Source organism: Sceloporus occidentalis, unplaced genomic scaffold (assembly GCF_023333645.1).
Source record: "Sceloporus occidentalis isolate IW3139 unplaced genomic scaffold, rSceOcc1.0.p SCAF_2, whole genome shotgun sequence".
In the NCBI taxonomy this organism is placed as follows: Eukaryota; Metazoa; Chordata; class Lepidosauria; order Squamata; family Phrynosomatidae; genus Sceloporus; species Sceloporus occidentalis.
In genome coordinates this window covers 202,780,376-202,808,014 of record NW_028316982.1, presented here as the reverse complement: position 1 = coordinate 202,808,014, position 27,639 = coordinate 202,780,376, and the positions used below count along the sequence as shown (strand labels likewise).

At 39.7% G+C, this 27,639-nt stretch overlaps 2 protein-coding genes across 5 annotated transcripts; one reads left to right on the top strand and one right to left on the bottom strand.

Annotated features, from left to right (window-relative positions):
• Nucleotides 1–793: 793 nt before the first annotated feature.
• On the bottom strand, nucleotides 794–19,528 carry SETD4 (SET domain containing 4). 2 transcript variants are annotated; one of them, XM_089512030.1, is made up of 12 exons: nucleotides 19,307–19,528; nucleotides 17,531–17,649; nucleotides 16,074–16,169; nucleotides 10,772–10,809; nucleotides 9,857–9,879; nucleotides 8,789–8,877; nucleotides 7,859–8,288; nucleotides 6,680–6,854; nucleotides 4,043–4,124; nucleotides 3,339–3,419; nucleotides 3,085–3,208; nucleotides 794–1,753 (listed from the first exon to the last, which is right to left on the bottom strand). In XM_089512030.1, the coding sequence occupies exons 5-12, from the start codon at nucleotides 9,872–9,874 to the stop codon at nucleotides 1,619–1,621; spliced, it is 1,134 nt and encodes a 377-aa protein (XP_089368156.1). In that variant the 5' UTR covers nucleotides 9,875–9,879; nucleotides 10,772–10,809; nucleotides 16,074–16,169; nucleotides 17,531–17,649; nucleotides 19,307–19,528; the 3' UTR covers nucleotides 794–1,618. The 2 variants fall into 2 exon arrangements, with proteins under 2 accessions (XP_089368156.1, XP_089368155.1); XM_089512029.1 differs by lacking the exon at nucleotides 9,857–9,879.
• On the top strand, nucleotides 19,318–26,413 carry LOC149319596 (carbonyl reductase [NADPH] 1-like). 3 transcript variants are annotated; one of them, XM_089512033.1, is made up of 4 exons: nucleotides 19,318–19,535; nucleotides 20,322–20,610; nucleotides 22,394–22,495; nucleotides 25,372–26,413. In XM_089512033.1, the coding sequence occupies exons 1-4, from the start codon at nucleotides 19,509–19,511 to the stop codon at nucleotides 25,806–25,808; spliced, it is 855 nt and encodes a 284-aa protein (XP_089368159.1). In that variant the 5' UTR covers nucleotides 19,318–19,508; the 3' UTR covers nucleotides 25,809–26,413. The 3 variants fall into 3 exon arrangements, with proteins under 3 accessions (XP_089368159.1, XP_089368157.1, XP_089368160.1); XM_089512031.1 differs by having other exon boundaries at nucleotides 19,319–19,535; nucleotides 22,388–22,495; XM_089512034.1 differs by having other exon boundaries at nucleotides 19,492–19,564; nucleotides 22,388–22,495.
• Nucleotides 26,414–27,639: the final 1,226 nt, after the last annotated feature.

Below are 27,639 nucleotides of genomic sequence, written 5' to 3'. Positions count from 1 at the left end.
AAGGTAACATAGTATAACAGATCATTCCTCTCATCCATTTTTAAAAAAACAAGTTGGTAGCAAAAGCTAAATCTCATAAAATACTTAACCCTGCTACCTGCTGAAAGTTGCCCCTTAATCCATTCCAGATGTATATAGGAAAATGTACCAAAAAAAAAAAAACCCCAACACAAACCCTGAAACTGGATTTCACTGGAGAACACATAAACAGATAGGAGAAAAAAAAATTGTTACTTCATTTTGTAACTGACTCCAGTTTTGAATGAGTTCCTCTAGTGGTCAGCATAAAAACTGTAAATGTGTGGGAGGGTGGGGAGTGATGAAAAATAATCCACGGTGGAGATTTCAGGTTTAATTTCTCTCTTTGATTTAGGATCTGTTTAGCTATGCAATACAGTTGGTCATATCACCCTATCCCAAAACTTGGCTTATTAGCATGTTACAAAGATGGTGGTTTTAATTATTTCTTTCTTTACTGAAGACTGTGGATTTTTTTCAGTGTATATGCAATATTAAATTTTTATGGTTTTTATCACAAAAGGTAGATCAAAGTTGGCCCAGATGGACAGAAGAAAATAGAAAAATGATGTTTTGGATGTGAATTTATATGCCAGTTCAAAAAATAAAAGTGATCAAGGCATTGTTGACTGGAAAAAATATATGTGATCCCCCATTACTGCAACCATTACAAATTAAACCAACCATGGGTGGCATCATCCATCCTGAAAGAGTAAGGCACACACAAGCAGCCTTATTTAGATAAATCAATCATTATTTATTTATTCCAGCACAATTATTTAGAATTTAACACATTTAACATGGGGTGGAGTTAAGAATTTATTTTTATTTTTTTAAAGATAATTGTTCTGGAAACACACAAATAATTTTGGTGAAAATCCAGCCAGCCATTTTCATATGAAGTGGTACAATATACAAAAACTTGATTTTAATGTCATAATTTTAAATTACATTTGACCTCATTTCTATTTGTCTCTGGGTTCCCAGACAATGGTTGACAATCTAGTTCCTTGCTGAGTGATAAAAATCTTTTTTACCATTTAGCACTAGTCTTCTACTAACATCCAACAGAGAACACTGGAAATCTGGACAACACACAGCTCTGCAGGTGCCAGTGGAAATGTTGTGGGCCCTTAAAAGAACACACAACCTGGATCGCATAGGAGAAGCATAGTTCCTTTTCTTAGTTTACTGTAATTGAATGACTTAATAATTTCTTTAGCAATAGTACCCTTTGGACATTTCTAGTCTTTATTAGCAAAGTTTAGGATTCCTGCATTATAGCACCTGGACCCTGGGATGGTCTCTGTAGACAGGTACATTTGACTTCATCATTCTTCTAGCAAACTTCACATGCCTTCCATTCTTTGTAACTTTTAGGATATGTTTTGTTTTTTCTGTCTATCCTGTTTACATGATTTGAAACTAACAGGTATGTCATCCAGTGTAAGTTGCTGTAAGCCTCCTGATGTCTGCTTTGCACAGAAAGGCAAGGAGTATGTTTTTTATAGTAAAGTAGTATTATAATACAGTAAACATTGTGGCATCTACAATGGAAGATCCTCTCAGAATGCTGAGCTGCAGTTCTATCTGAAGGAGATCAAACTGTTGTGGTAGGGAAGCACTGAAGTATCTCAGATGATAGCTGCAAAATTCTTAGCTCTTCTGTACGCAGTGCCTCTACCAAATCTAGCTGGGTTCTCAAATGTTCACAATCATGTTTTAAGACAGAAACCTGAAAAGTAAGAAGCAAAAAGATATTCATAACATTATCAGTTATTATTATACAGTTACCCATATATGTAGGCACTCATTGACCACTGAGACAAATTAAATCCAGGGCAAAGTGCTTAGAATAATTTTTAAATTCAAAACTACAATATATATATATATATATATATATATATATATATATATATATATATATATATACACATTAATGCAAGTGTGTCATTAAGTTTCTTTTAAAAGGCCTTCAATCCATAAGAGATTATACAGTTAAAGCTATACTTGACATATATTACACAGCAAAGGTTTGATATAGTCAATGGCCAGTTAAATCTCAGAATCTCACAATGGAGTTTATCACACAAAGGCACAGAGGCACTTCCCATGCAGAAACAGGATTTTAAAATCCACTAAACACCCGCAAATGTGGGTTGTTTTTCAGACACTTTGGCAGAAAGAGAAATAACGAGAAAATAACCTGAACAGAAAGCCGACATAAACCACTCTTTTCTACTTTCTGAATTTCCTGAAAGTAAAAAGGAGCAGGTTTTGTCAGCATTCCGTTCGGCTTATTTCTCTTTCACACAGACGTCATCTGAAAAACAACTGGCGTTTGTGGGGGTTTTCTACTTTCTGTTTGGGTTAACCAGGAACATCATGTGAAAAACAACCCACAACAGCAGGTTGTTTTCACTTTAAACCTAGTTTCTGCATGGGACTCATCTCGTGTGATAAACTCCAATAAAAATGGAAATAGATTTTGTTGTCATTTTTAATGACAGTGTGTGTATAGCTACTGGGTTTCACTGCATCTCAAAGCTCTTTGATTCTCCTCCATGATTTGAGGCCACAGAAGAAACATTATAAAGTAAGCAAGAAAGTGTAGATCTGATCAACCAAGAAAATCTAGCTCACAATACAGTATTCAGATTTGAATTTAAATTATCACAATAATGATTTTTAAAATCCATTTACAGCTGAGATTGAGTCTTATAACCAGGATCTACATCTGGCCTTTGGATTACTTTTATATATAGGGAATTAACATTTATGATGGTTTCACAGTTATAGAGCTCTGTTTTCTTAAAGACCCATGAAAGTCAACCTCCTTGCTTTTTAACTGAATTCTTTTCCTTTTGGAGACTGTTTTTAAGGACTGAGGCTAAGCCAATGTGATGGATGTCACTTTGGGGAATTTTCAATCCTTTGAGAGATCTTAAAGCTTTTCAGTTTTAATGTCTTGTATAAAAGATAGTTATATTTTATGTTTCCATATGGTTTCAAAGCAACCCATCTTCAAACCTTTTGTAACAACAGCCTAAAAATTCAAATAAATACCTTCTGCAGGGCATGCTGTGTTTCCTTGATCAATGACATACATATTTCTGCTGCAAGATCCACACTCTTCTTTTCATTCACCTCTGATACTACACCACCAAGAAGCACTTTCTTCCAGGATGTACTACAAACAAAAGGTTAGAAAACCTATTTGTTATATATCATGCATCTAAATCAAATATCCAAACAAAGCTCAACAATGTCATTTAAAACATCTGCATTAATAATCATTTTAGTAAACATCTATAACTTACAATTGATCTGCTTCAAGACTTAACAGTTTGAGAGCAGTAAGAAGCTTCCAAGAGGAACCATCCCAGCCAAATGTCAAATCACTAGAGACAGAAAAAGGCAAATCATTAAAAAAATTAAATCCCATATATATTTCATATAGTACTCATAAAGAAAATACTGGTTGTATGATACCTCTATCAGTCCACAAATCCAATACTCAATAGCAACATCTAAAGCAGTAGATTTGAGACTTCAGTTTGTATAATTTGGATTTTTTGACTTTGTTGTCTGGCCAGAAATGACAGGGCAATTTTTCTTCCTTTTCTTGCCTTTATAATTTGGATTATTTTCTTTCTCAGATGTTTCCCACTTCTATATCAATTTAAAGGTTTGGCACAAATTAAGGTTTCCCACATCCACTTAATATCAAATGCTTCACATTAAGCTAATTGGTGATGGGAAAAGCAACAATAACCATAGATAGCCATCTGGCCCTGGAGATATTCCAGAAACCTTGTTCTGCAGTGTGTGTTCCACAGAATTAGCAAATTGTCAGCATCTAATCACAAGAGCCTTGCAGGTGATATAAATACTCTATGAAATTGAGTATGATGTTGTGAGCTTTTTTTCCCCTTACCACAATGTTTGAAAGTTATACTGCAGCATCCCAGAGAGGAGATTCTGGCTGAAACTTGAGACTTGTTTAGACATATGTAGAACTTACTCTAAAAAGCTGTGCTCTTGTAAAAAAGAAAGTTTCTTGTGTCGTTGTTTGTCTTCTGGAAATACATTTTTAAGCAATATACCTAAAGAAAAATGAAATGTTTCAAAAATTAAATAATTGTAGTAACAAATACTATTTTTATCATATATCACACTTCCACCAGCATCTCAGAAGTAATACAATGAAAGCATTTATTTTCACTTTGGGCTGGGAACGCATGTGATTCTAACATCACTGATTGGCGTGGCTGGCTTTAGGGCAACTAACCTATCTTGTGGCATACCCATTTCTTCCTGAGTGATCCATAGTTTTTCATGATTTACACCATCAAAATCTATAAAGCTCAAGATATTTTCTTCTGAAATTATTTGATATGCTCCATTATCCAATGTATGTTTGCAGTGTGATCCTTAGTGCTTCTTCCTTTCCTGAACCCAGCTTGGACATCTGACATTTCTTGCTCCACATATGTTAAAAATCGTTGTTGTGGAATTTTGAGCATCACTTTGCTTGCATGGGAAATTAATGCAATGGTCCTGTGGTTACTGCAATTCCTGGTGCCCCCTTTCTTGGGAACTGGAATACATATTGAATGTGTCCAGTCTCTGGGCCACTGTTTTGGTTTCCATATTTGCTGACAGATTTCAGTTAGAACTAGAGTAGATTGTGTCTCTGTACTTTGAAGTAGTTCTATTGCTATGCCATTTTTGGTGATTTTTCTCTCTAAGTGCTCTAAGCGTAGCTTCCACTTCATTTTCTAAAACTGTAGGTTCATCTCCAAATGGCTCTTCCTTATTGAACTAGGCTGGCAAAAGGAGTGGTATTTTACCACTCCATTTGGGCCTGGTTCTTTTCAGATGATGCAGGTCCTGCGCAGTTTCCCACTGTGTTCGGGGCGTGCATCATCTAAATGCTAGGCCCTGAACAAAGCAAGGAATTGTGTCGTTTGGCCCATCTGGTTTAGGCCTGATTCATCTTTTCATCTTTTTTATATAGTTCCATCAGTGTATGTTTCCATCATCTTTTTATTTCTACTTGGTCAGGTAATGTGTTCCCTGTGGAGCAAACTAGAGGAAAAGAGATTCCACCTCAACATTAGAAGTTCCTGACAGCAAGAGCTATTTCACAATGGAACACCTTCCCTTGGAGAGTGATAGAGTCTCCTTTAAAGGTTTTTAAATAGAGGGTGGATGATCATCTGTCAGGGGTACTTTGAATGTGTCTTTCTCATGGCAGGGGGTTGGACTGGATGGTCCTTGTGGCCTCTTCCAGTTCTATGATTCTATAATGTCCACTCTTTGTTTAGATTTCTCTTTGACTTCTTAAATCTTCTGGACAAAGTCTCTTGTCCCTCCTGTTTTTTGTTGTCACCTTCTGTTTCTCTGCACTGACTGTTACAGTAATTCTCTTGTTCCTCTAACCAAGTTGCTGAACAAGTTACATTCAGGTTTCTGACTCTATTTCTGTCCCCTTTTACTTTTGCTTCTCATCTGTCCTTAACTGCTTGAGGATATTCCTCTGTCATATGCTGAGGATTCTCTTTTTGTTTTGGTTCCAGCTAGTGTCCCTGTTATCCATTTGTTCCTAGGTCCCAAAACAGAAGCTTTCCTTTTCTCCTCCTGCCTCCGTATTTGGAGCATAAATGTGGTTTTTCCTGAAGTCTTATTTGCTTCAACTTAGTGAACTACAATAAGGTGACAAAGAAACTCCTAGTGCCTGGCAAGGATTGGGAAGAGAGTTAGGAGTTACATAAATGAACACCAGGTGGCAGGAAAGACTAGCAAGAAATAAAAGTAGCAAAGGAGAAAATAAAAACAGAATGGTTGTTGGGGGAGCTAGGAGGTTTCTCGTGTAGGCAAAGCTGGGAGAGCCCAAATGAATACCGGGGTAAAAGAGAAAAATCGGCATGAATTAGTGGGAGAAAAAGCACTGGGGTAAAGGTGGGACTAATGGGTTTTAAACTGAGATTAAGCTAAGTACTTTCATTAGTAAATATATACCCAGAATTCCTGCCGGTATCTCCTCATGTGCAATAATTTCCTTGCCTAACCAGTCCACCACAGAGCTAAAAATATTTGTGTCACCTATAGGACCTCTAAGGGAGTTTCTCACTGTAAATAAAAAAGAGTGCATCATTTTTCCCTAGCAATATTATAAGGCAAATGTGGAGGACAAGAGGACAAAAGCAGCAATATGATCACTAAAAGGGGCAACTAAATAGTGTCTTGTGATCGTTTTACCACAAAATACCAGCAGTCTTGTAAATGGTGTCTTTACCACAAAACACTAAACTCAGTTCTTAAGGCCCTCATCCATCCAATAAATCATGCAAGGTGAACTGAAATCAAGCTACTGCATAGCGCAGAGCAAGCTGCAATAGTATTTCCACCCCTTACAATGGGTGACGTCTGTACGGCCTCTAAAAGTTTGGCTCCATCTCCCATCAACTACAGCCAGCATAACCAATGGTGAAGGATAACAAAGGTTGCACTCCACCAGTACTTGGAGGACACACTATTGCTATCCCTGCCTTTAAAAGTGGTGGAATTCAAAGCTCAGGCAATCTTCAGCTACCCCATATTAAACTTCCAATCAACCTTCACCACCCATCAATGTGAGGATCAACCACAGCCTTACCTGTCCCAATATAAACACTACTATGTGGATTACCACTGGAAACAAATCCATATTCCAGAAGCAGGCGCTGATTATCATGAGGGCCATAACAAATAAAAACTTCTTTGTATTTTTGACAGTGCATAAGTGTTGTTATTTCATAGCACTTTGTCTTTTCATTAAATCCACCTTTCACCTTGGAGGAAGTTGAGAAAATAATATATTTATGAGCAAAAAAGTTTAAAAATACATAAACTGTTTAGAAACTACTATTTTTCTGATTACTGAAGGCAAAATTTGTCAAATAAAATTCCATGATCCTGCTCATGAAATGCTTGTGCTCATGACGTATGTAAAACTGACGGCATACAACTTGCACCAACAGAGCAAAAACAAGGAAAGGTACTCCTGGATGGAGGGCCTCCTGTGTGTTCCACTAATGAGGTCAATACAGTAAACCCTTGCTAAGGGTTGGTTCCAAGATCCCCCGTGTATAACAAAATCTGTGGATGCTCAAGTCCCATTAAATATAATGACATAGCAAAATTGTGTCCCTTATAAAAAATGGAAAACCAAGGTTTGATATTTGAAATTTATAATTTTTTGAACATTTTCAAACCGTGGGTGCTTGAATCAGTGTATAACTTTTTAAAATACACCCTTTTTCAAATCAAGAAATGGACTTCTGACCTCCAGATCTTCTTTCTTTCTTTCTTTCTTTCTTTCTTTCTTTCTCTTTTTAATTTTTGGATAATCTTCTAGTCCAGCCCATGGAGGATCCCAAGGACACAAATTTGATCGTCACACCTGAGCATGAATACTTATGTAACTAAAACAGCACCATCCATACCAAAGAGGAAGGAAACAGTAGGCTGTAAACCACAAAATTTGGAGAAATGAAACATTCTACTGGGGAAGGGGGGATGCACCAGAAAGCCTAAGGATGAACATGTTAACAAATTGCTATCTCTAGAGGTACATAATGCTAACAGATTGCTACCTCTAGAGGTACAGAAACTTGACAAGTCCTGGCTGTGATGGGCGGGAACAAAAAACATAGTACGAGGTGTAACAGAATGAAGTATAGCTGGGTATCATGCTGGAAGCCTGACATTTCACACACATTTTGCTGCAGATCCCACATAATCCATCACACTTTTACACCTATATATTCTATAAACACTCCTTCAATTTTCTTACCTGGACAGCAGGATTATGATTTAGTAGATCCAAGTATGGGGCTAAAGCATATGTATCCGGGTCTCTAGAAAAGCAGTCCCTCTGTGAATGCTTCATATATACTGTTCTTGTATTAATGGTGCACCAAGCCCATTTGAATGCATGATAATTAAAAATAGACTTAACATCTTTAGGAAACAAAGGCTGCAAGGAAAAGAAGAACTGTTGGGAAGAAACAAACAGTTCTTGGACTAGTTTTCTTTGCTCCTGGGCCTTTCTTCTCAAGGGCTCAGGAAGAAGGTTCACTATCCTTTGCTCCAAGCAAACTGGACAGGTATATATTTCAGGCAGGAGATCTAGATATGGTTTCCACAATGACTTCTCTTGGGCAAATTTCTCTGCTATTAAAAAAGTACACAGTGCTATCAAAGGAGAAATATGGGGCCTCCATCTGTTAAAAATGGGAAAAGAAGGCAAAAATATTATAACATATCTCTACGCAATTCCTTTCACTACATATCTGGGTCTTAACCAAAATGTTAATCCAAGGTACAGAATTCCCCCTGAATTATTGAGACTTGCTACAAAGTGTTGCTAAATAAGGCCCATTCATTTAACGAATGCACTCTAGCTGCGGCTAAATCCCAGGCAAGGGTATTTCAGATTGCAGTTTAACTGTTTGACTTTCCAGTGAAGACATTTTCATTTAATGACTCATTTCTGTTTGTGCCTTCAAACACATTCAATAACTGGTGGCACATAAAGGGAAAGATACACCTTATCAAGACTTCTCTTTCTGCCTGCGTCTATTGAAAGTATCAAAATAATTCAAAATTCAGGAGAGAATTCATTTAAACCACAGAATATACTAGCAGTTCTAAATTTAATCAAGAGATTTAAGAAACGTCAGTACACAAGGTCCAAGATTTTGTTAAGTCATTATCAACTTACTTTACAATGTATTCCCTGAGGTAGCTATTTAGTACAGTATCAGTGGTGAGCAAACATCTTTCAGGCAAAGAAATAATCAGCTCTCCTACCTATGAAAAGTTAAAAAGAAATATCAGACAACGTAGCTTACAATACATTTCTCATTGAATCTCTATTCACTTTAGTGAGCCTGCTTCACCTGAATATTTGAGTGAGAATGCACCACACAGCCTGACCATTGGATATCAGTATGTTTGTCTTCAGGGGCTGGGAGATGATTTACTTGCTTAGACCTCAAGCAGCCAGGCTTTTTCAGAATGTCAGCTGCTTTAGGCCTGAAAGGTTGTTCCTACAACCTATGGACCTATATGGAAAAGAGGTGTTGGAGTTTCTCTGTGGGACAAGGAAGTATTCTGTAACTCTCCCCAGTTTTCCTCTTGAATTGATTACACTCTGGATTCTATTGTATGTTATCGCATAATGTACAATAGGTGCAATCCTTTAATGTGTTTATTATTGAACATACAGTGCTAGGACCTTAAATAATGAAGTAAAATGTTGTCCTAGCTGCCCTACCCACCATTTCCTTTCTTCTTGGCTTCTATCTCTCTTCAGCAGCCTTTTTTCTTCTCACTATCACTGGGATAGAGGCTTTTAAGCTATTAAACCCATGTTCTTAGTTGACAAGAGGAATGGGCAGAGACGGTTTTAGCATCAGATCACAAAGGATCAGGAAAGCCAACCTGCCAGAGTCAATGTTTAGACTATTTTATAATAATGTACAAATTACAGTGCACACATTTGTTGTTGTGTGCCTTCAAGTCATTTCTGACTAATGGCAACCCTAAGGCAACCCTATCATAGGATTTTCTTAGTAATATTTGTTAAGAGAAGGTTTGCTATTGTTTTCTCATGAGGCTGAAAGCATGTGACTTGCTCCAGGTCACCCAGTGGGTTTCATGACCGAGTTGGGAATTGAACCCTGGTTTCCAGAGTCACAGTCCAACATTCATATCACTACACCACACTGGCTCCATAACATTTCGAATGTAGAACATTTCTTCATAAATAAATTAAAGTCTCACTCACAATGCATAGTTCTCCCATCACACCTGTGCAGTTGAGAAAGGAGAAGGAAGCAAGAGAATGAGGTGAGTTGAAATTTTGGCATAGGAATTTTGGCACGGCATGATACAGCCCTAATCAGTTGCTCTTTCTCTGTGTGTGCTTTTCTGAAAAGGAACTGTCACCTCGTAGAAAGCCAGTTCACCTCGGCCAATTCCCCCTTTGGGTCACCAGCTGCTGTCTCTTCCAGTCCCTCTGGAGAACATCTGCACATTTCTCTACCCTGGAAAAGGTGAGGTCTAATGTTTTATGTTTTAAAATTCTTGGTGTTGGTTAAGTAAAACTGCTAACTTTGTAGCTGCTTCAGCTCTGTTGGAACACACACTCCTGGTCTCCAGTGATTCCCTATGGGACTAGCTTCCCCAACCCTGTTAACATCAGTCTCAGTTTACATTGCAAGTCCACAAACACAACTCTAACATAATATGAGACCTGTTTATATATTAAAAAAAGAAAAAGAAATGAAACTGTCTGGGTATATGAGTAAAATAAAATAATCAGAGCTGGGTACTTCATTTATTGAACAACTAAAATGATATAAGGCCATTCTGAGTGCTGAAGGTTTGAAAGTTCACCTTTTTAATAATATTTTAGGGGTCCAATAAAGGTATTACCCAACTCTGATTTTTTAAAATGGTATGTGTCTAAATTACTCATAATATCAGAATATGATATTGTGATCTAATACAGTTTAGTACAAAAGGGCCAACATATGGCAAACATAAAAGTATAGTTTTAACCCCAGGATAAAAGGATAGTTTTAACACCACTACAAAAGCATAAATAATATGTACAAGGATATCTCAAGAAAATAATTTTTTCTCATATTCTCAGTCTAGACCAGAAGATCATCACCTGCCCTTTCTCAAGTATACAAACCTGAAGGCCTTTTGTGGTCATCAAACCTCTTCCTGTCTCTAGGAAACAAACAAGAGAGAAAGATTCAATGAAATTTACTTCCACAAGATTCCACAGAAACTTACAATTGATTGTTTTGGTTTACAGAAACTGGACAAAGGAAGAAGATAAGAGTGGTATAGAAAGCACGGTGCTTACTGTAATCCTGCACAACTTCCCGAAGCTCAAGCAGGCACACTGTTTACTAAACATGTCCATGGATAACCATGCTGGCCATACAGCAAATTATAACAACATTCAAAATCCACAAAACAGCAGTATGGTTACTGGCCAACCAAAATACATAGCAGGATATCAATGTTTTGTGGATTATGGATGCTATTGTATTTTGCTGTGTGGCCAGTATGGTTACTCCTGTATATGCTTTCTAGATGTGAGCTTGTGAGATGTGAGATGTGAACCAGCTTCAAAACGGAGTTGAAAAGCATCCTGTTCAGAGAAGCCTTCCCAGGCATTGCATAATTGTCGCTTACTATTTGATGTTCTTTTGGTGCCTGTTTATCAAACCATTTCCTATATTGCTATGTACTGTATATGCATTATCCTACCTGAGAGTATGTATTTTCCCTGGAAATTGATTAACCATCCATTATGAAGCCAAGCCCTCCCCTCAGTCCATCTGCCTTGGTCCAGGCCTTGGAGATAGAGAGGAACTGCTGGACCTCTTACCCTTTCCCTCCACCACTCCCTTCTCCTTCTGTGTCATGTCTTTTTAGATTGTAAGCCCGAGGGCAGGGAACCTTCTAACTAAAAAGATTGCATGTACAGCACTGTGTAAATTTACAGCGCTTCATAAATAAAGGTTAATAATAATAATAATAATAATAATAATAATAATAATAATGTGAATTCTCGCCCAGAACAGCTGTTCAGGGTGGTAAGAGATCTAACTCAGATACCCACCACCCAGAACCCATTATTAGAATCTTCAATAGCATGCTGTGACACATTAAACAATCATTTTGCAGATAAAATCTTTCAAATAAGAGCCAACTTGGATGCCAACATTACTGCAGAAATGCTAAGTGAGGTATCCAGCAACTCCGTGAATAGGTTTATATTGGATCAATTTGAGTGCGTGAGTACAGAGGACATGGATAAGGTCTTTGGAAATGTGAAAAAGACAACTTGCCCTCTCGGTCCTTGCCCTTCATGGCTGGTTGTCCAAGGTGGAGATGCAATAATGACTTTTTGAGAAATATCCTTAATGCCTCTCTCAAGGAAGGCCAGTTTCCATCTTGTTTAAAAGAAGCAGTAGTAAGGCCGCTTCTGAAAAAGGCTCCCCTTGATCCTTTGGACAGGAATAACTATAGGCCAGCCTCAAATCTTTCGTTTTTGAGCAAAGTGATTGAGAGGGCTGTTGCCCTTCAACTCCAAGCAGCCTTGGATAAAACAGATTATCTAGATCCATTTCAAACCAGTTTTAGGACAGGATATGGAGTTGAGACTGCTACGGTTGCCTTAATGGATGACCTTTGTGTAGGTACTGACAGGGGAAGTGTGACCCTGTTGGTACCTCTGGACCTCTCAGCAGCTTTTGATACCATCAACCATGGTATCCTTCTGGAATGCCTGGGGGAGTTATGGATCGGAGGCACTGCAGTGGTTCCGATCCTATCTCTCAGGCAGATTCCAGATGGTGAGGATGGGGGACAGCTGCTCCTTTAAAAGGGAGCTCAAATTTGGTGCCCCTCAAGGCACCATTCTATCCCCATTGCTATTTAATATATACATGAAGCTGCTGGGAGAAATCATCTGGAGACATGGGGCGGGGTGTTATCAATATACTGATGACACCCAGATATATTTCTCTATACCTCGTGTTGCAGTATTGGCTAAGGATTGCATCTCTCCTCTAAATGAACGTCTTAAGGCAGTAATGGACTGGAGGAGGAAAAACAGACTAAAACTGAATCCAGGTACTCATTGTAGGGTCTCCTAATCCGGGTATGAAGATACGTCAACCAATCCTGGATGGGGCCACACTTCCCCTAAGGGACAGTGTTTGCAGCTTGGGAGTGCTCCTGGATTCGTCCCTCCAGATGTCAATCCAGATAGATGCGACAATCAGGAGTGCTTGTTATCAGCTTTGGCTGATAATGCCAGCTGCAACCCTTCCTGGAACCAGGGAACCTGAAAACTGTAGTACATGCATTGATAACCTCACAACTTGATTTCTGTAATGCGCTCTACATGGGGCTACCCTTGTGCATAGTTTGGAAACTTCAACTAGTTAAAAATATGTCAGCTAGATTGGTCGCTGGGAAATCTAGAGATGACCATATAACACTGATTCTAAAATCTCTCCACTGGCTGGCTATTAGTTTCCAGGTATAGTACAGTGGGCCTTTGGTATCTGCTGGGGTTTGGTTCCAGAAGCCCCCGTGGATACCAAAATCCATGGATGTTCAAGTCCCATTAAATACAATGGTAAAATGGTGTCCCTTGTAGAAAAGGGCAAAATTAAGGTTTGCCTATAGGAATTTGTATATATTTGAAAGTATTTTCAAGCCATGGATGCTTGAATCCGTGGATAAAAAATCCGTGGATAAGGAGGACTGACTGTACAAGGTGTTGGTAATAACCTTTAAAGCCCTACATGGCTTGGGTCCAACCTACTTGCAGGAACGTGTTCCTCTGTATAATCCGCCCAGCACAGTTAGGTTCTCTGGGGAAAACTTATTACAGCCAATAAAGACCAGGCTGGCTACAGTTACCCAGAGGGCCTTTTCATCTGCCACTCGTAAACTATGGAATGGCCTGTTGGAGGAGATCTGACATATTACCAGCCTTGATTGCTTTAAAAAGACTATCAAGACAGTTCTCTTCCGACAGGCCTTCCCTGACTGATTGATTCAGCCCCAGTGATACAGACTGTCTCAATGATCCCCTATAGTGTCCTGCTTCTATTATGACTGTTTTAATTATTTTAATGACCTTAAATGTATTTTATTGCTTTTGTTGCATTGTAATTAAGTGGAATGTTTTAAGGGAGGAGGGATAGTGGGATTTATTTTATTATGTTATATGTTTTATTGAGTGATGCAATTTGCCTCGATCTTATTGGGGAGGCAGCATAGAAATAACTTTTATTATCATTATTATTAAAGATTTTGTTGTTTTGTGGATTTTGGAAGTTATTGCACACTTTCTACTGTGAACTCTTCCACAATTACAGACCTATTATTTTAAAATGCAAGTCTTTCCCACATAGTCCTTCAGACACAGAGGCAGCAGAGGTGAAGAACCTGTATCCAGACAAAGACCATCAGGAACTAAACACCTGCACTAAATACTAAACACCTGTGGATGAGCCACAGCAGTGCATTTGAGCAAATACACCAACCCCATTCAACCATACACTCTCCCCAGCAAACTTACTCTGGGGACCAAGTCTGGGGGACCAAGAAAAACCCAGGGAAGAATAGCCTTCATGGCTAGCAGGAAGCCTATGGCGCGTTACAGACGTGCCGAAGGGGCGTACTAGGGTTAGGAAGGGGCGTGGTAGGGTTGAGAAGGGGCGTGCCTTCCGGACGCCCCTCAACCCTAGTACGGACCAAGTCCGTACAAAATGGCGGCGCCCGTCCACATGGGGGCCGCCATTTTGACATTGCGGATGCATAGCATCCACAACGACTAGCGCGACTAGCGCCTCACAGCTCCACTTCCAGGCTGCAGAAAGAAGCGCCATTTCGGCGCTTCTTTCTTGCTGCGCCCGGGAAATGCACGGTTTGGCCACTGTGGTTCCCAGACGCAGCAACCGGCAGCGGCACGAGACTGCACGTTTTGGGCGGTCTGTAACACGTCTTACGCTCCATGAATCTATCCTATGCCCTTTTATACCAAGTAGTATCCATCCTGACCTCCTATAGTTTGTATTGAAATACAGTGTATTCCATCATGCTCAGGACCCAACAATGAGCTTCACTGGATGATTCTAGGTTCTAATATTGCAACAGATTGAAAATAACTTCTGTTTATTTACTTTGTTACTTAGGTCCCATTTCTGGGTGTTCTGGTAAATAATGTGGGAGCCATGGAATGCAAAGGGAATAAAGCTTTGGTTCACAAGCAGACCTGGTTTCTCTCCTTGAGGTCAGGAAGAATCAACTGCCTGGGGTCTAAGAAGCAACAAGACAGTTATGCTAACAAAGCTTGTTTCAGCCACATGCAGTAACAGACCAATATGAGAAGAAGATACAAAGTTTGTTATTCAGTGCAGCTGAGTGCTCAATGAGTCCACTACGTTCCTTGCACCCTGATAAGGTTTAGATTTATGTCACCCCATGAAAACAATGGGAAACAATTGAATATACTTCCCAACCAAACACCGAATCACACATACATGTCACTCTCCAATCTAGAATCAAATTTCCACTTGGTAACTTGGTTATGTCATTTACCAACCCAGAAGACGAGAAGGAAAAAAGAGATCATTCAGAAGAGAGGAAAATGTAAGGGAATCGGAATTGCTCCTCTTTTTCTCTATTCCTCAGTAATTTTACTTTTTGTTCATGTTTAGTGTTGTTAGTGGGGTTTTATTTGTTCTAGACTTTCTGGATCCCAGTTTGCCTTTTCCTCTTCTCTTTAGGTAGGAGCTACCATAAATGTGAAATGGGCCTAGGATGTCCAAACAGGCCAAAAAATGGGATGGACTTACATTTCTAAATTTAGTTTCAGTGGTACATAAAATTTCTCAACTTTGGTTAAACTGTGCTTCAAAACGTAGAGAGATCTTGTAGCGCCTTTGATACTAACTAAAGAAAGAAGTTGGCAGCATGAGCTTTTGTAGAATTAAGTGTACTTCCCCAAATGCATCTGAGGAAGTAGACTTAAGTCTACGAAAGCTCATGCTGCCACCTTCTTTGTTTAGTTACAGTAGTCTCAAAGGTGCTACAAGATCTCTTGACATATTGATTATACAGACTAAAGTGGCTATATCTTTGTATGCTTCAAAATGACCATCTTGTCAGCAGCTACACAATCCCTTGCTCAGTCTTTTAAATGATATTTTTTCCAGGGTTCATACTCTGTAGCAAAATGGAAGAACTATGGTCTGAATCCACCTTATCATCAGCTCCATGTAAATAAGTCCACAAGTTCTACAGAACATTCAAGCTTAATTACATAAGGATTAAAATATGATTGCTATAAATATGGTGATATTTTGATGCCCAGTTTTATTGATGGTAACTTTATTTAGACCATGTATACTTACTTTTCTACTAGACAAAGTCTATGAGAAAATAGTTTTTAAGATTACCTGGAAATTGTGCAGGTCTTATTTTATTAACATTGCAGCCTCTTTCTTTCAGCCACTTCTTAAGCAATATATATTTGTCTTTGTGACTAAGACTTACTAAACAAGAAAAGGGGAAGAAATTAAAAATATTAAAATCTATCATTTTAAAGTATACCTTATTTCTACACTGATTTACAGAAAGGCTTGTCATAATAAAATAACTACTATAAATGCAGATTACATCATAAACCACAGGCACTGAAACAGATGGAGATAATCAAAGTAAAATTAATGAAAAAAGCTGGTATAACCTCTGGGAGCAGGGCAAGGTTTTTCACTTTTGGACTCATATTAAAATCATCCTCCCAAGTAAAAAATATGTTAAATCAATTCCACGTTCCTACTACACCAACATTTACAGCAGTGATGACAGAACATTTGGCTCTTCAGATACTCTGGATTTCAACTCCTAGAAAACCCAGCCTGCTTGGCCAACACTGAGGGATTGTGGGGATAGTCCAATAGCAAGCAGCAATAGCAAGTACATCTCTATACCACTTATCAGTGCACTTAAGTACTTCCTAAGTGGTTTACAACATGTAAGCTGATTGTCCCCAACAAGCTGGGTATTTATTTTAGAGACCTCGGAAAGATGCCAGGCTGAGTCTACCCTGAGCCCCTGATTTTTTAAACAAATATTAAACCCTATACCAATGGTAGAATCATAGTTGAAAGAGACCACAAGGGCCATCCAGTCCAACCCTGTCATGCAGGAACTCTCAGTCAAAGCATCCCCAACAGATGGCCATCCAGCCTCTGTTTAAAGACCTCCAAGGAGGGAGACTCCACCACTCTCCAAGTAAGTGTGTTCCACTGTCGAACAGTTGTATGCTTTAAAGTCATTTCCAACTTATGGCAATCCTTAGGCAAACTTATCATGGGATTTTGTGGGCAAGATATCTTCAAAGGTTTGCCTTTCTTTCCAGATGAAAATGTGACTAACCCAAGGTCACCCAGTGAGTTTCCATGGCTGAATGCAGATTTGGACCCTGGTCTCCTCCCAGAATCCTAGTATAAAGTTCAAACCACTGAACCTCACCGACTGAAGGGCAGGTTAACCATGTGCAAAAACCAGACACAGGTACTACAGCTTCTATTTTTTTTTTCAGCAACAATATGGCATCCTGGTCTGTAATGTTATATGTAAATAATTGGCCTTTAGATGTGTTTAGGAAGGAACTGTGCACAATGGTAAGGAACTGCACATGTAGTAGGCCAAAATACTGGCTCAGCCAGAGGTTCCCCTTAGATAAATGTTTTAAACAATTGTGTTCTGATCCAGAACAAAAATAAAGCTCTAAGTAAAATTCATTTTTCAAATTTACAGAGTGTGTATAGTAAAAGAATTTTTTTTCAAAGAATCATAATTTTGTTGTCTTGGCCTGAATTTTGTGGCTCCTGTTTTTCAATCACATTACCTCCATATGAAGAAAATATTCTAGATCTCTTTCTTTGTCTCTTTCGGCTTGTCCGACCACTGTTTTTCTTCATGTTCATCAAAGCTGCTCAAATTCTATGCACAGTCTGTATGTGAAAACTGGAGAAACGTACATATTGTATTACTTACACAAGTTTTTTTCTCTGTTCCTGGACACACACAAAAATGATCCCATTTTATAAACATCTTAAGATCTTTATGAATTAGGCATTTATAAAATTTGTAAAACATACGTAATACTCTTTTTATGAAAAAAAAAGCATGCCAAGAAACAACAATCTCTTCTCAGTTTTATGCAGCATTTAATTCTCTTACCCATTTAGGAACCGAGTAATAATGGTATGTTCTGAAGTGACAGCATACACAAATACTAAATGCTGTGCAACAGAAACAGGCTATTCTAGCACCTAGGAAAGTTTTTGTAATAACTCTTAGAGAGTACTGGGGCTTACCAAAAAATAGGACTACAGGGTGCATCTTCACTGTAGAAATAAAGCAACTTGATACCCCTGTGATAGGCTTGCCTTAGGGTCACCACAAGTCAGAAATTACTCGAAGGCACACAACAACAACAACTGGCTGCAGAGCTCCAGACAGGCCTGGCTGAATACCTCACCAAACTACAAATCCCAGGAACCTATAGAAGACAGCCATGGCAGTTAAAGTGGTGTCAAACTGCTTTAAGCTTGCAGTGTGGATACACCCAAAGTGTAAGCCTTCAGTTATTCATCTGATATGCGAAACTCACAGAGACCATTCCTGGATGCGTGTTGTTGTTTTGTTTCCAAGATTCAAGTCCCAATGAGTTTTATACAGCGGAATTAATAAGACTATATCCACACTGCACAGTCAATCCAGTTTGAAACCACTTTAACGGCTATGGCTCAATGCAGAGTGACCAGATGTCACAACTGCAAAGGAAGACAAGGCACCATAAAATGTACATTTACAAAATAAAAAGCTAAAAACACTCATAGAAATATATTCAGGCTTCTTAGTCCTGCTCAAAATAGAGGACATTTTGAAAGTCCTACTAGACAGAAGGAAAGATGGTTACAATGGAGGGCATGTCCTGGAAAAAAAGGACGTCTGGCCACCCTGGCTCAGTGGTAGGGAATTCTGGGAACTGTAGTTTTGCAAGACATTTAACCTTCTCTGTCAGAAAGCTCTGGTGCCACAACAAACTACAATTCCCAGAATCCCATAACATGAAGCCTTGGTCTGGGGCTGTATCCACAATGCAGAAATAACCCCGTTTGACACCACTTTAATTGCCATGGTTCCATCTGCTATGGAATTCTGGGAAATGTAGTTTTGCGAGACATTTAACATTCTCTGTCAGAGAGCTCTGGCGCCAGAACAAACTACAATTCCCAGAAATCCCATAACGAAGGTTATGGCCTGGGGCTGCATCCAGATTGCAGAAATAATCCAGCTTCATACCAATTTAACTCCCAGGGCTCCAGGTGCTATGGAATTCCGGGAAAATGTAGTTTGGTAAGACCCTTAACCTTCTCTGTCAGGAAGCACAACAAACTAGTTTCCAGAATCCCACAATATGGAGCCATGGAGGCGGTTAAAGCGGTGTCAAACCGGATTATTTCTGCAGTGTGGATGGAGCCTGAGGCTACATATAAGATTGCAAGCTCTTTTGGGGAACAAAAGGCACAAAACCCAGCCAAGTTCCAGAGCTGCAGGGCTTGGAGCTCCCCACTTATTTGGGGGGGGGGGGCTTTACACCCTGCAAAATCCTTACCCCCCAAATGCTGAGGCTGCATGGAGGAAGAGGAAGAGGAAGAGGAGGCGCCATCTTCTCCCAGCCATTCGCCTCCTCCTGAGAATGAATAAAACCCGCTCCTCATTGGTAGAGAAAAGGAAAACATCTCTCTTTCTGTCTCTCTGTCGCCTCCCATATTCGGCCCTTCCTCCTGGGTTATAAAACCTTAGCAGAGGCACGCATGCGACTGTGGATTGTGGAAACTCAAGTAGGTCTGAAGACTGGTCTTTTATAGAGGTATATATGCATATAAAAATGATATTTCCTCGCACACACTCCCTCCCTCCCTCCCTCCTCTGGGTGGCCAGACACGCCTCCTCCATTTCAGCCTTCTCTCCAGGAGGCATTCCACAGGGCCCTCCATTTTGAGCAGCATTGAGACCAAGCCTGGACTCAGTCACATTTTCTAGCACTGTTTGCAACTTTTGTTTGGTAACGTCCTACTTTTTCTCCCCTGAATGTCCTCCTTTTCCAGAACTTGTCCTCCATTTCAGCCTTCTGTCCAGGAGGAATTGCAAAATGTCCTCCATTTTGAGCATGGCATTATATATACACACTATATAGTATATATGTGTATTACAATATATAGTAATCTATTATATAATATATAATACATGTAATCTATTTTCTTTTCTCCCCCACCCCCACCCCCAGGTTGACCAGAGATGTCCTACTTTTCGGCCTTCTATCTCCATTTTCAGCATGACTAAGACTGATTATATATAATATTATCTATATGTTATAATATAAGGTTTCCATGCAAGTGAGGATTCGAACCCTGGTCCTGCAGTAGTATCCCAACACTCAAAACCACTACATCATTCTGGCTCTGAGCTGCAATACCTCAAACAAATCTTTCTTCTAGTTCTTGAGACATTGTCATAAGAGTGTTTGATCTAATTCATGCAAATTAACAGTGAAATGTGAAAGCCTCCTATCAGACAATTTTTGTATGTAAAAAAACCAAATGATCATATTATTTTTAATTTCATAGAGAATGTCTAGCACTCCAGTTGCTGTAGTGACCGGATCCAACAAAGGCATTGGGCTGGCTATCGTGCGGGCTCTATGCAAGCAGTTCTCTGGGGATGTGTATCTGACATCTCGCAACATTGAACGAGGCAAGGCAGCGGTGGCAAAGTTGCAAGGGGAGGGACTGAAGCCACTCTTTCACCAGCTGGACATAACAGATCTTCAGAGTATCCGAACCCTTCGTGACTTTCTGAAGGAGAAGTACGGGGGACTGAATGTGCTAGTCAACAATGCAGGGATTGCCTTCAAAGGTAAAATGCTGGTCAAAGTTTCCTTTGGTCATTCATTAGTCATTCATATACTCATTCACCAGTAATTTATATGTTACATATTGAAAGTAAATGTGAGTTGTTTAGTTTATATGATGCTCCTATGCATTGGTCATATGACAGATTAAAAAGTAATGACATTTCTTCAGCATGAAGTTAGACTGCAGATTTTGAAAAGCTGGTTATGCTGCAAATGGGCGGCTTCGTCATTTTCTACTTTGCTATAGTGAATATGTTACTTCCAGTGCTTCCTATTGGTTCACATCTGACACTAAACTATTACTCAGGACGTTACCACACGGGAGGAATTTCTCTTAATTTTGAATGAAAAGAAAGTGGGGCCAGAACGCATTTACGTGAATTCGCTAGTCCAGCGAATTTACGTGAATTTGAATTGCGTTCGAACTGACTTCCCATTGCCTGAAAATAGCTTGCCATTGCCTGAAATTGTGTGTGATCACCTCTCACACAATAATGTAAAGCCCTATGATTGCGTTTGAACTGACTTCCCATTGCACGAAATTGCGTGTGGTAGTCTATCACACAATAACGTTAAACTCCATGATTACGTTCAGATTGCCTTTGGATTATACTTCCAATTTCCCTTTCTATGGTAAGGAAAATAAAAGATGACAAAGAAAGTCGAGGGAGCATCAACAGTGGCCCTAAGAGCTATCCACAGTGCAGAATTAATGCAGTTTGACCTCAACCAAGTGTTCACATGGACACTTCCAGGAGAATGGTGCAGGGCCCATCAACTTTAAAACAGAGATGGGCGCAGTGTGGCTCTGGGACTGCATGCAAATTCTTGGAGCCCCAAAGTGTGGTCCCTGAAGGCCTCCAGAGCCCCTAAAAATAAAAAATATTTTTTGGCTGACCTTTTGTTCAAAATTTACCTGCAAACCCTCAGTAAAATGTGCCAGAACCCCAACAAAATCAAGCACAATTTAGCCAAAATTGAAAGTGGAAGCGGCATTCCCCATTACTTGTTTCAATTTCAGCCAATTTTCAACTTTGTTTTAAATAATAGTAAGTAAAAATAAATCTCACAAAAAAATTAATTTCTCTAATGTCTTACCTTGTGCTTATTGTCCGTCTTAGATTCACTTGTAAAATATTACTATTTTTTTCTTTGTCTATATCTTTCAGTAGTTTTTATCATGGATCTCATTTTGATTGTTCTGTTCTCAAAACAATGAAGAACAAAGATAGAAAGAAGTAACCAAGGGTAGAGGGTTGTCTTTCTTGAAATCCATGTTTTCTGATTTACTAAATTAATTTGGAAGATTACTTTTGATTATATTTTTTGTACTTTTTTTCCAGTATAGGCCTATACAAAACTACTAAAAGCAAATCCCATTGGTTCAATGGGGGCATACTCCTAGAAAATGTAGTATAGGATTTCAGCCTTCTTACTTCTGACATTCAGTCTTCTAACATTAGTTTCTCAGCAGTACTTAATGGAAACCATGGATTGGCATAATTTATATCATTTTCTCTGTTAGGAGATACATTCTGGTTAAAACTTTTCTGGGATCATCTTTCAGTTTCATTGTGGAATGCTTTTCTGACTTTGTAATGTTTTAATTTTTACCTTTATATTATCCTGGTTTGCTCCCTTTTCCAGTAAATACATCCTATCTTCTGTTGCAAATAATTTAAAGCTATTGAAGAAACAATGACAGCTTTTCTCAGTATTTGTATTTGTGTATTATCAGTTCTAACTATGATTTGCTTTCTCCCTCCCATCTGGGGAAAGTTGCAGATACAACTCCATTTGCTATTCAAGCAGAGGTTACCCTGAAGACAAATTTTTTTGCCACCAGAGATGTTTGCACAGAGTTGTTACCTCTGCTGAAACCTAATGGTAAGTGTAGCACAGTTACTTGACCTTAAAAAATTGTGCTGTTAGAAAGCTGACCATGCTCTTTAAGTCCTTTCACTGATCACTTAAGTACATCAGAAACACTTTGAATAGCTAGTAGAAATGATATTCTAAAAATCTGCTGTATATTTGTTTTTATTTCTTTGACTCATATCCAACCTTTCTTCCAAACCAGAGCTTCAGAAAGTGAAGTAATTGGTTAATAAACCAACACAGAGACCAACAGAGAATAATATGTAAATCACTTCCCCTCAACCAAGGGTCACATAGTATATATGCCACACTCACTTCCATTCCAGCATTCTCTGAAGATGCCAGCCACAGATGCTGGCAAAATGTCAGGAATAATCTTTTCCAGAACATGGCCACAGAGCCCAAAAAACCCCACAAAAAACTATGGATGCCAACAGTAAAAACCTTCGACTTCTGATTGGTTAATCCTGGTGTTGTACATTCACTAATAATACTTTTTCAGCATCTCTTAATCTGTAGTCCCAAACACACTCACTCTTCTGATCGTAGCTATATTTCTTTGGCATAGGTTCTAACTGTTAGTTAAAATACAAGCATAGGTTCTAACTGTTAGTTAAAACACAATCACACACACAGCAGGACTTCAAAGATAGAGGGGCAAAGGACAGAAAGTTTCCACATGCATAGAAACTGCTTGTGTTTTGAATATCTAGGGCATAAAGTGGTTTGAGTGTTGAACTAGGACTCTAAAGAGTTCAGTTCTCAGCTCGGCCATGAAACTCACTGGGTGACCTTGGCCAAGTCACACATTGGCAGGTTACAGACTGCCTGTTTGGGGCGGGCTACACCCGCCCCTTTCCCTGGTGTATCGGGGCCTCAGCGGCTAGACCGGCAGCTGCTGAGGCCCCGATCCGCCGCTTTCCAGGCTACGGGGGCGGGGAGGAGGAGAAAGGGGCCGCTTGGCCCCTTTCTCCTTTGGTCCGCTGGGTGCAGTCATGTGAAGGCTGCGCCCAGCGGACCAAACCAGCGGACCAAACCTGCTCTGCGCTAAGGGCGCACTAAGCGCCCTGGTGCAGAGCGAGGACGTCACGTCCGCGCCGCCCCGTATAGAGGCGGCGTGGTCGTGACGTCCCCATGGCGGGGGCCTTGTGGAATGGCTGCCGCCATTTTGTGCATGCAGAGCGTGCACTAGGGTTAGGGGGTGCTTCCGCATCGCCCCTTTCTAACCCTAGTACGCGCTCCGCGCGTACTTTCCTGCCCATTTGTAACGGGCCATAGTCTCAGTAGAAGGGAATGGCAAACCTGCTCTGAACCATCCTTGCCAAGAAAACAAAGTGACTTCAAGGCACACAAGAACAACAGCAGAAATCATAAGAACAGAAATACCATTTAATCTAGAGTTGTTTGGAGAGGGCAAAGTGCAGGCCCCTCTTTGCTGCCCTCCAAAGCTCTCAGCCCCCCTCCCCAACTCACAAACACACACAAAAAATCCAGAAAGAGCCTCAAACTGCTGCCTGGAAGTGACTTTTTCACTTCTTCTCATTTCCAGCAGCCAGAGATGATCTTGTTCTTGTTGAATGTCCAGAGCTCTGACTTGAATGACCATAGAGCCCCTAGGACTTGACAAGACTGTGGGGTTTTTCACTTGCTACTCCTTAAGTGAGAGTGAAGAGAAGTCTGAGAGTTCTTGTAACTGATAAGCAAGGAGTGGGGCATGGAGGATGTTTCCATAGAGACAAAAATTGGCACGCAGGCTATGTGTTATGTCTCATTGACAGCAGTCATAAGCACACTTGTTGCTCCAGTCCTAACTAAATTTCTTCGGGTATAAGTTCCATTAGTTTCACTGATTTTCAAATAAGCCTACATAGGATGCAGCTTAGTTTCAGGAAATACTGGCCTCAAACAGTCAGCTGAAAAGATCCATGCCAGGACCATGCTGCCACCGTTCATGGAGGGACCACAGCAACTGCACATTCTCAATTCAGGCCACCACCGTGGTTCTGAACTGGGCCACAGTTTCTGCTCCTTTTTGGACCAGCTCTTCTGAGTTGGGCCAGACTGAGAACAGCTTCTAGCCACATTCCGTGCATTCATCATTTAAACACCACACACCCCAATGCGGCCCAACAGCAGCCCTTTTGGCCTATGTGTTTGAGGCCATTGTTAAAATAATTGAGAATTAATCCCAAATATACCTATTCAGGCTTGTATTTTTATGGAATTTCTTATCAGAGCCAGTTCAGTAATTTACTGTAGCGATTCTTCTTGTAAACAATGGCCCTGGTGGAACTCTGCAGAGTACATCCAATAATTGTTGCCATGGGTGTCCATTTTACACACTCCAGGGAGATGCTCCCCCCTGCTAATCTAGCACTCTTGTGTATACTAGTTCCATCCATACTACTACAAGAAAACCAATTTATTCTATCCTACCTTTACATACATGATGTGTAGAACTTGCCAATGATGTTTGCTGGTTTAAACCAATTTATTTCCGACTGCCTTCACAACATCATGTGCAGCAATGTTGTTGTTGTTATCATTTATTTACATACCACCATCCATGTATATGGCACTTTACAAATAGAATAAAGCTTGTAATGGTTGGTAATGCTACTGGATTTAAATTGTGTTTACATTTACGCTTTTAGCTGTTCAGATTAATTTTAGACAAATGTAATGGGGGAGCAGAAAATGTTTTATCTCTTGTTTTAACACAATTACAGTTTCTTTGAATTGTTCTTTTATGTAAGCTGCCATGGGAGAGGATGACATAAGGAGTGGCCTAGAAAATGTTGATATAAATGAATGCAATTAAGCAACTCTTAACTCAGCTCATGACATAATTTCTATCCCAATATCACTTTTGTGGTTTTTTATAGCCAGAGTTGTGAATGTGTCTAGCATGTGTGGTGCTTCAGCATTGTCCAACTGCAGTCAAGATCTGCAAAAGAAATTTCGGAGTGACACAATCACTGAAGAGGAGCTAGTGAAACTCATGGAAAAATTTGTAGAAGACACTAAGAAGGGAGTGCATCAAAAGGAGGGCTGGCCAAACCATGCTTATGGTGTGTCCAAAACCGGAGTGACGGTTTTATCCAGAATTCAAGCAAGGGTATTGAATGAAACAAGGAAAGCCGATGGTATTCTCCTGAATGCCTGTTGCCCTGGATGGGTCAGGACTGACATGGCTGGTCCCAGAGCCACCAAATCACCTGATGAGGGAGCTGTGACTCCTGTTTATTTGGCTCTTTTGCCTCCTGGAGCTAATGGGCCTCATGGCCAGTATGTCAGTGAAAAGAAAGTACAGAAATGGTAACTGTCCCCTGGAGGTATACACTGGAGATCTAGGACATTTGGTGTGATCTAACAAGAATAATCCAGAGAGTATTCTGAATGAGTATCTGCTGTACCAGTCATACTGGGGTGCTGTGTCAAGAAAGAGAAGACTGGATGTAATGATGGTATAATATGATACAGAACTGTGTATCTCCTCTGTCCTATTCTGGATAGTTAGAAATGCAGAACTGTGGGATACTTTCTATTTCTTAAGTATGTGCACCTCTCAGTTCTTTATTGTTACTGAGAATTTGTAAAATCACTCATTCTTAGGAGGCTTACAAAATGTGTATGGATACCTTTCTCATTTTTGGTCATGGTTGTTTTCTGCAATGCAAGCATTAAGCTATAGTAATTTTACTGCAAATCTGAACTCTTTTAAGCAGCGGCTAACTAACAGAACTAGATCTGCTGTTGAGCAAAGGTTTGTGTGTGGTCTGTATTTTGAGAAAAGACTATTCATCTTTTTAAACACACACAGCCCCTCAAGATGTACTCTCCAGTACTAGCAATGGAGGATTGCTTCTTTTTCAAGGGCAGGAAAATATAATTGTGCATGATAGTAAATTGCATTGGTTAAAAAAAGAGACAAAAGAAATACAACTCCTTGAAAGATGAGTCTCCCAAAAACCATATAAATGACATTCATGGTAATATTTTTGAATGCATGTCTTTTTGATTAATATTAAAAACTTCCATCAAAAAACTTCTGTGTGCGTATATTTAGTCTTCTAGGTCTAGTAATAAAACACCTTTTTTTGAAAATGAAGTCATAAAATGGCAGAGTCAAGTATATAGAGAATAGCATGGTCGTTATGGTTCCTTCACAGTTTCTACAACAATAGCCATCCAGAGTATTTTAGTTTCTCTCTTTTCTGACTCATTTGGTTTGCACTCCTTTGACAACAGCATTGCTGTTTTTTACACATGAGTAAAAGATAAGAATGTTAGCCATTTAACAGTATATTATGCATTTCTAAAAACCACCTAGAATCTTTTTCTCATATAAAAGGTATTGCAACTTTCAAAGCACTGAGAAACTTGGCAGACATTCAGTACTACGTGTTAATCATTACCATAATCAGGCTTAAGAATGCTGAATCATAGTGAGTATTTAAATAACTAGAGAACCAGTGTAGTGTGGTGGTTTGAAACACTTGACTATGACTCTGGAGACCAGGGTTTGGATCCCTACTTGGCCATGAGACCCTAGGCAAGTCATACTGTCTCAGCCTCAGGATAGCAATGGCAACCCTGCTCTGAAGAAACTTGTCAAGAAAGCCTCTCTGAAGAAATTTGCCAAGAAAATTTAGGTTCACCTTAGGTTTTCCATGAGTCAGAAAGGACTCAAAGGCACACAACTAGCAGATCAAGAACTTTATTATATGAATCAACAGGACACAATCAACTTTATCACAATTACAGCAGGACAATAGCATCTTTGGCAAGGACTTATAACACAACATAGTTTCTTTCCCATGTTTGCATTGTATTTTGATCATTATTGGTTCACATCTTTTCATTGACAGAAAAAAATGCATTAATGGCTGCAATTGCTACTGTTTCACTATTGTTTCTGTTGTTTAATTCCACTGCAGTTCCAATATGGCAGCCATGCAGTATGGCTGGGCAGGGCTTTCTTCCGCTCACTGTCCCCAGGCAGGGAGAAGTCACTACAGGGAAATGGAGCCAGGCTTCCTCATTGCCTCCTTGGATAATGGAAAGATTGTTATTGGGGCTGAACAGACCGTGCCTCAAAGGCAGCTCCCCAACACCCCTGGAAGCAGTGAGTTGGGGTCATGGCAACTGCA

Bases quoted from the DNA above. Each gene is read 5' to 3' on its own strand.
- LOC149319596 (XM_089512031.1), top strand. From the start codon at position 19,509: ATGCGACTGTGGATTGTGGAAACTCAA. The intron at 19,536-20,321 runs GTAGGTCTGAAG...TTAATTTCATAG, and splicing joins TGTGGATTGTGGAAACTCAA to AGAATGTCTAGCACTCCAGT. The intron at 20,611-22,387 runs GTAAAATGCTGG...ATCTGGGGAAAG, and splicing joins TGCAGGGATTGCCTTCAAAG to TTGCAGATACAACTCCATTT.
- SETD4 (XM_089512029.1), bottom strand. From the start codon at position 17,609: ATGAACATGAAGAAAAACAGTGGTCGGACAAGCCGAAAGAGACAAAGA. The intron at 16,170-17,530 runs GTAATGTGATTG...TTTCTTGTTTAG, and splicing joins AATATTTTCTTCATATGGAG to TAAGTCTTAGTCACAAAGAC. The intron at 10,810-16,073 runs GTAATCTTAAAA...TTTGTTTCCTAG, and splicing joins AAGACCTGCACAATTTCCAG to AGACAGGAAGAGGTTTGATG.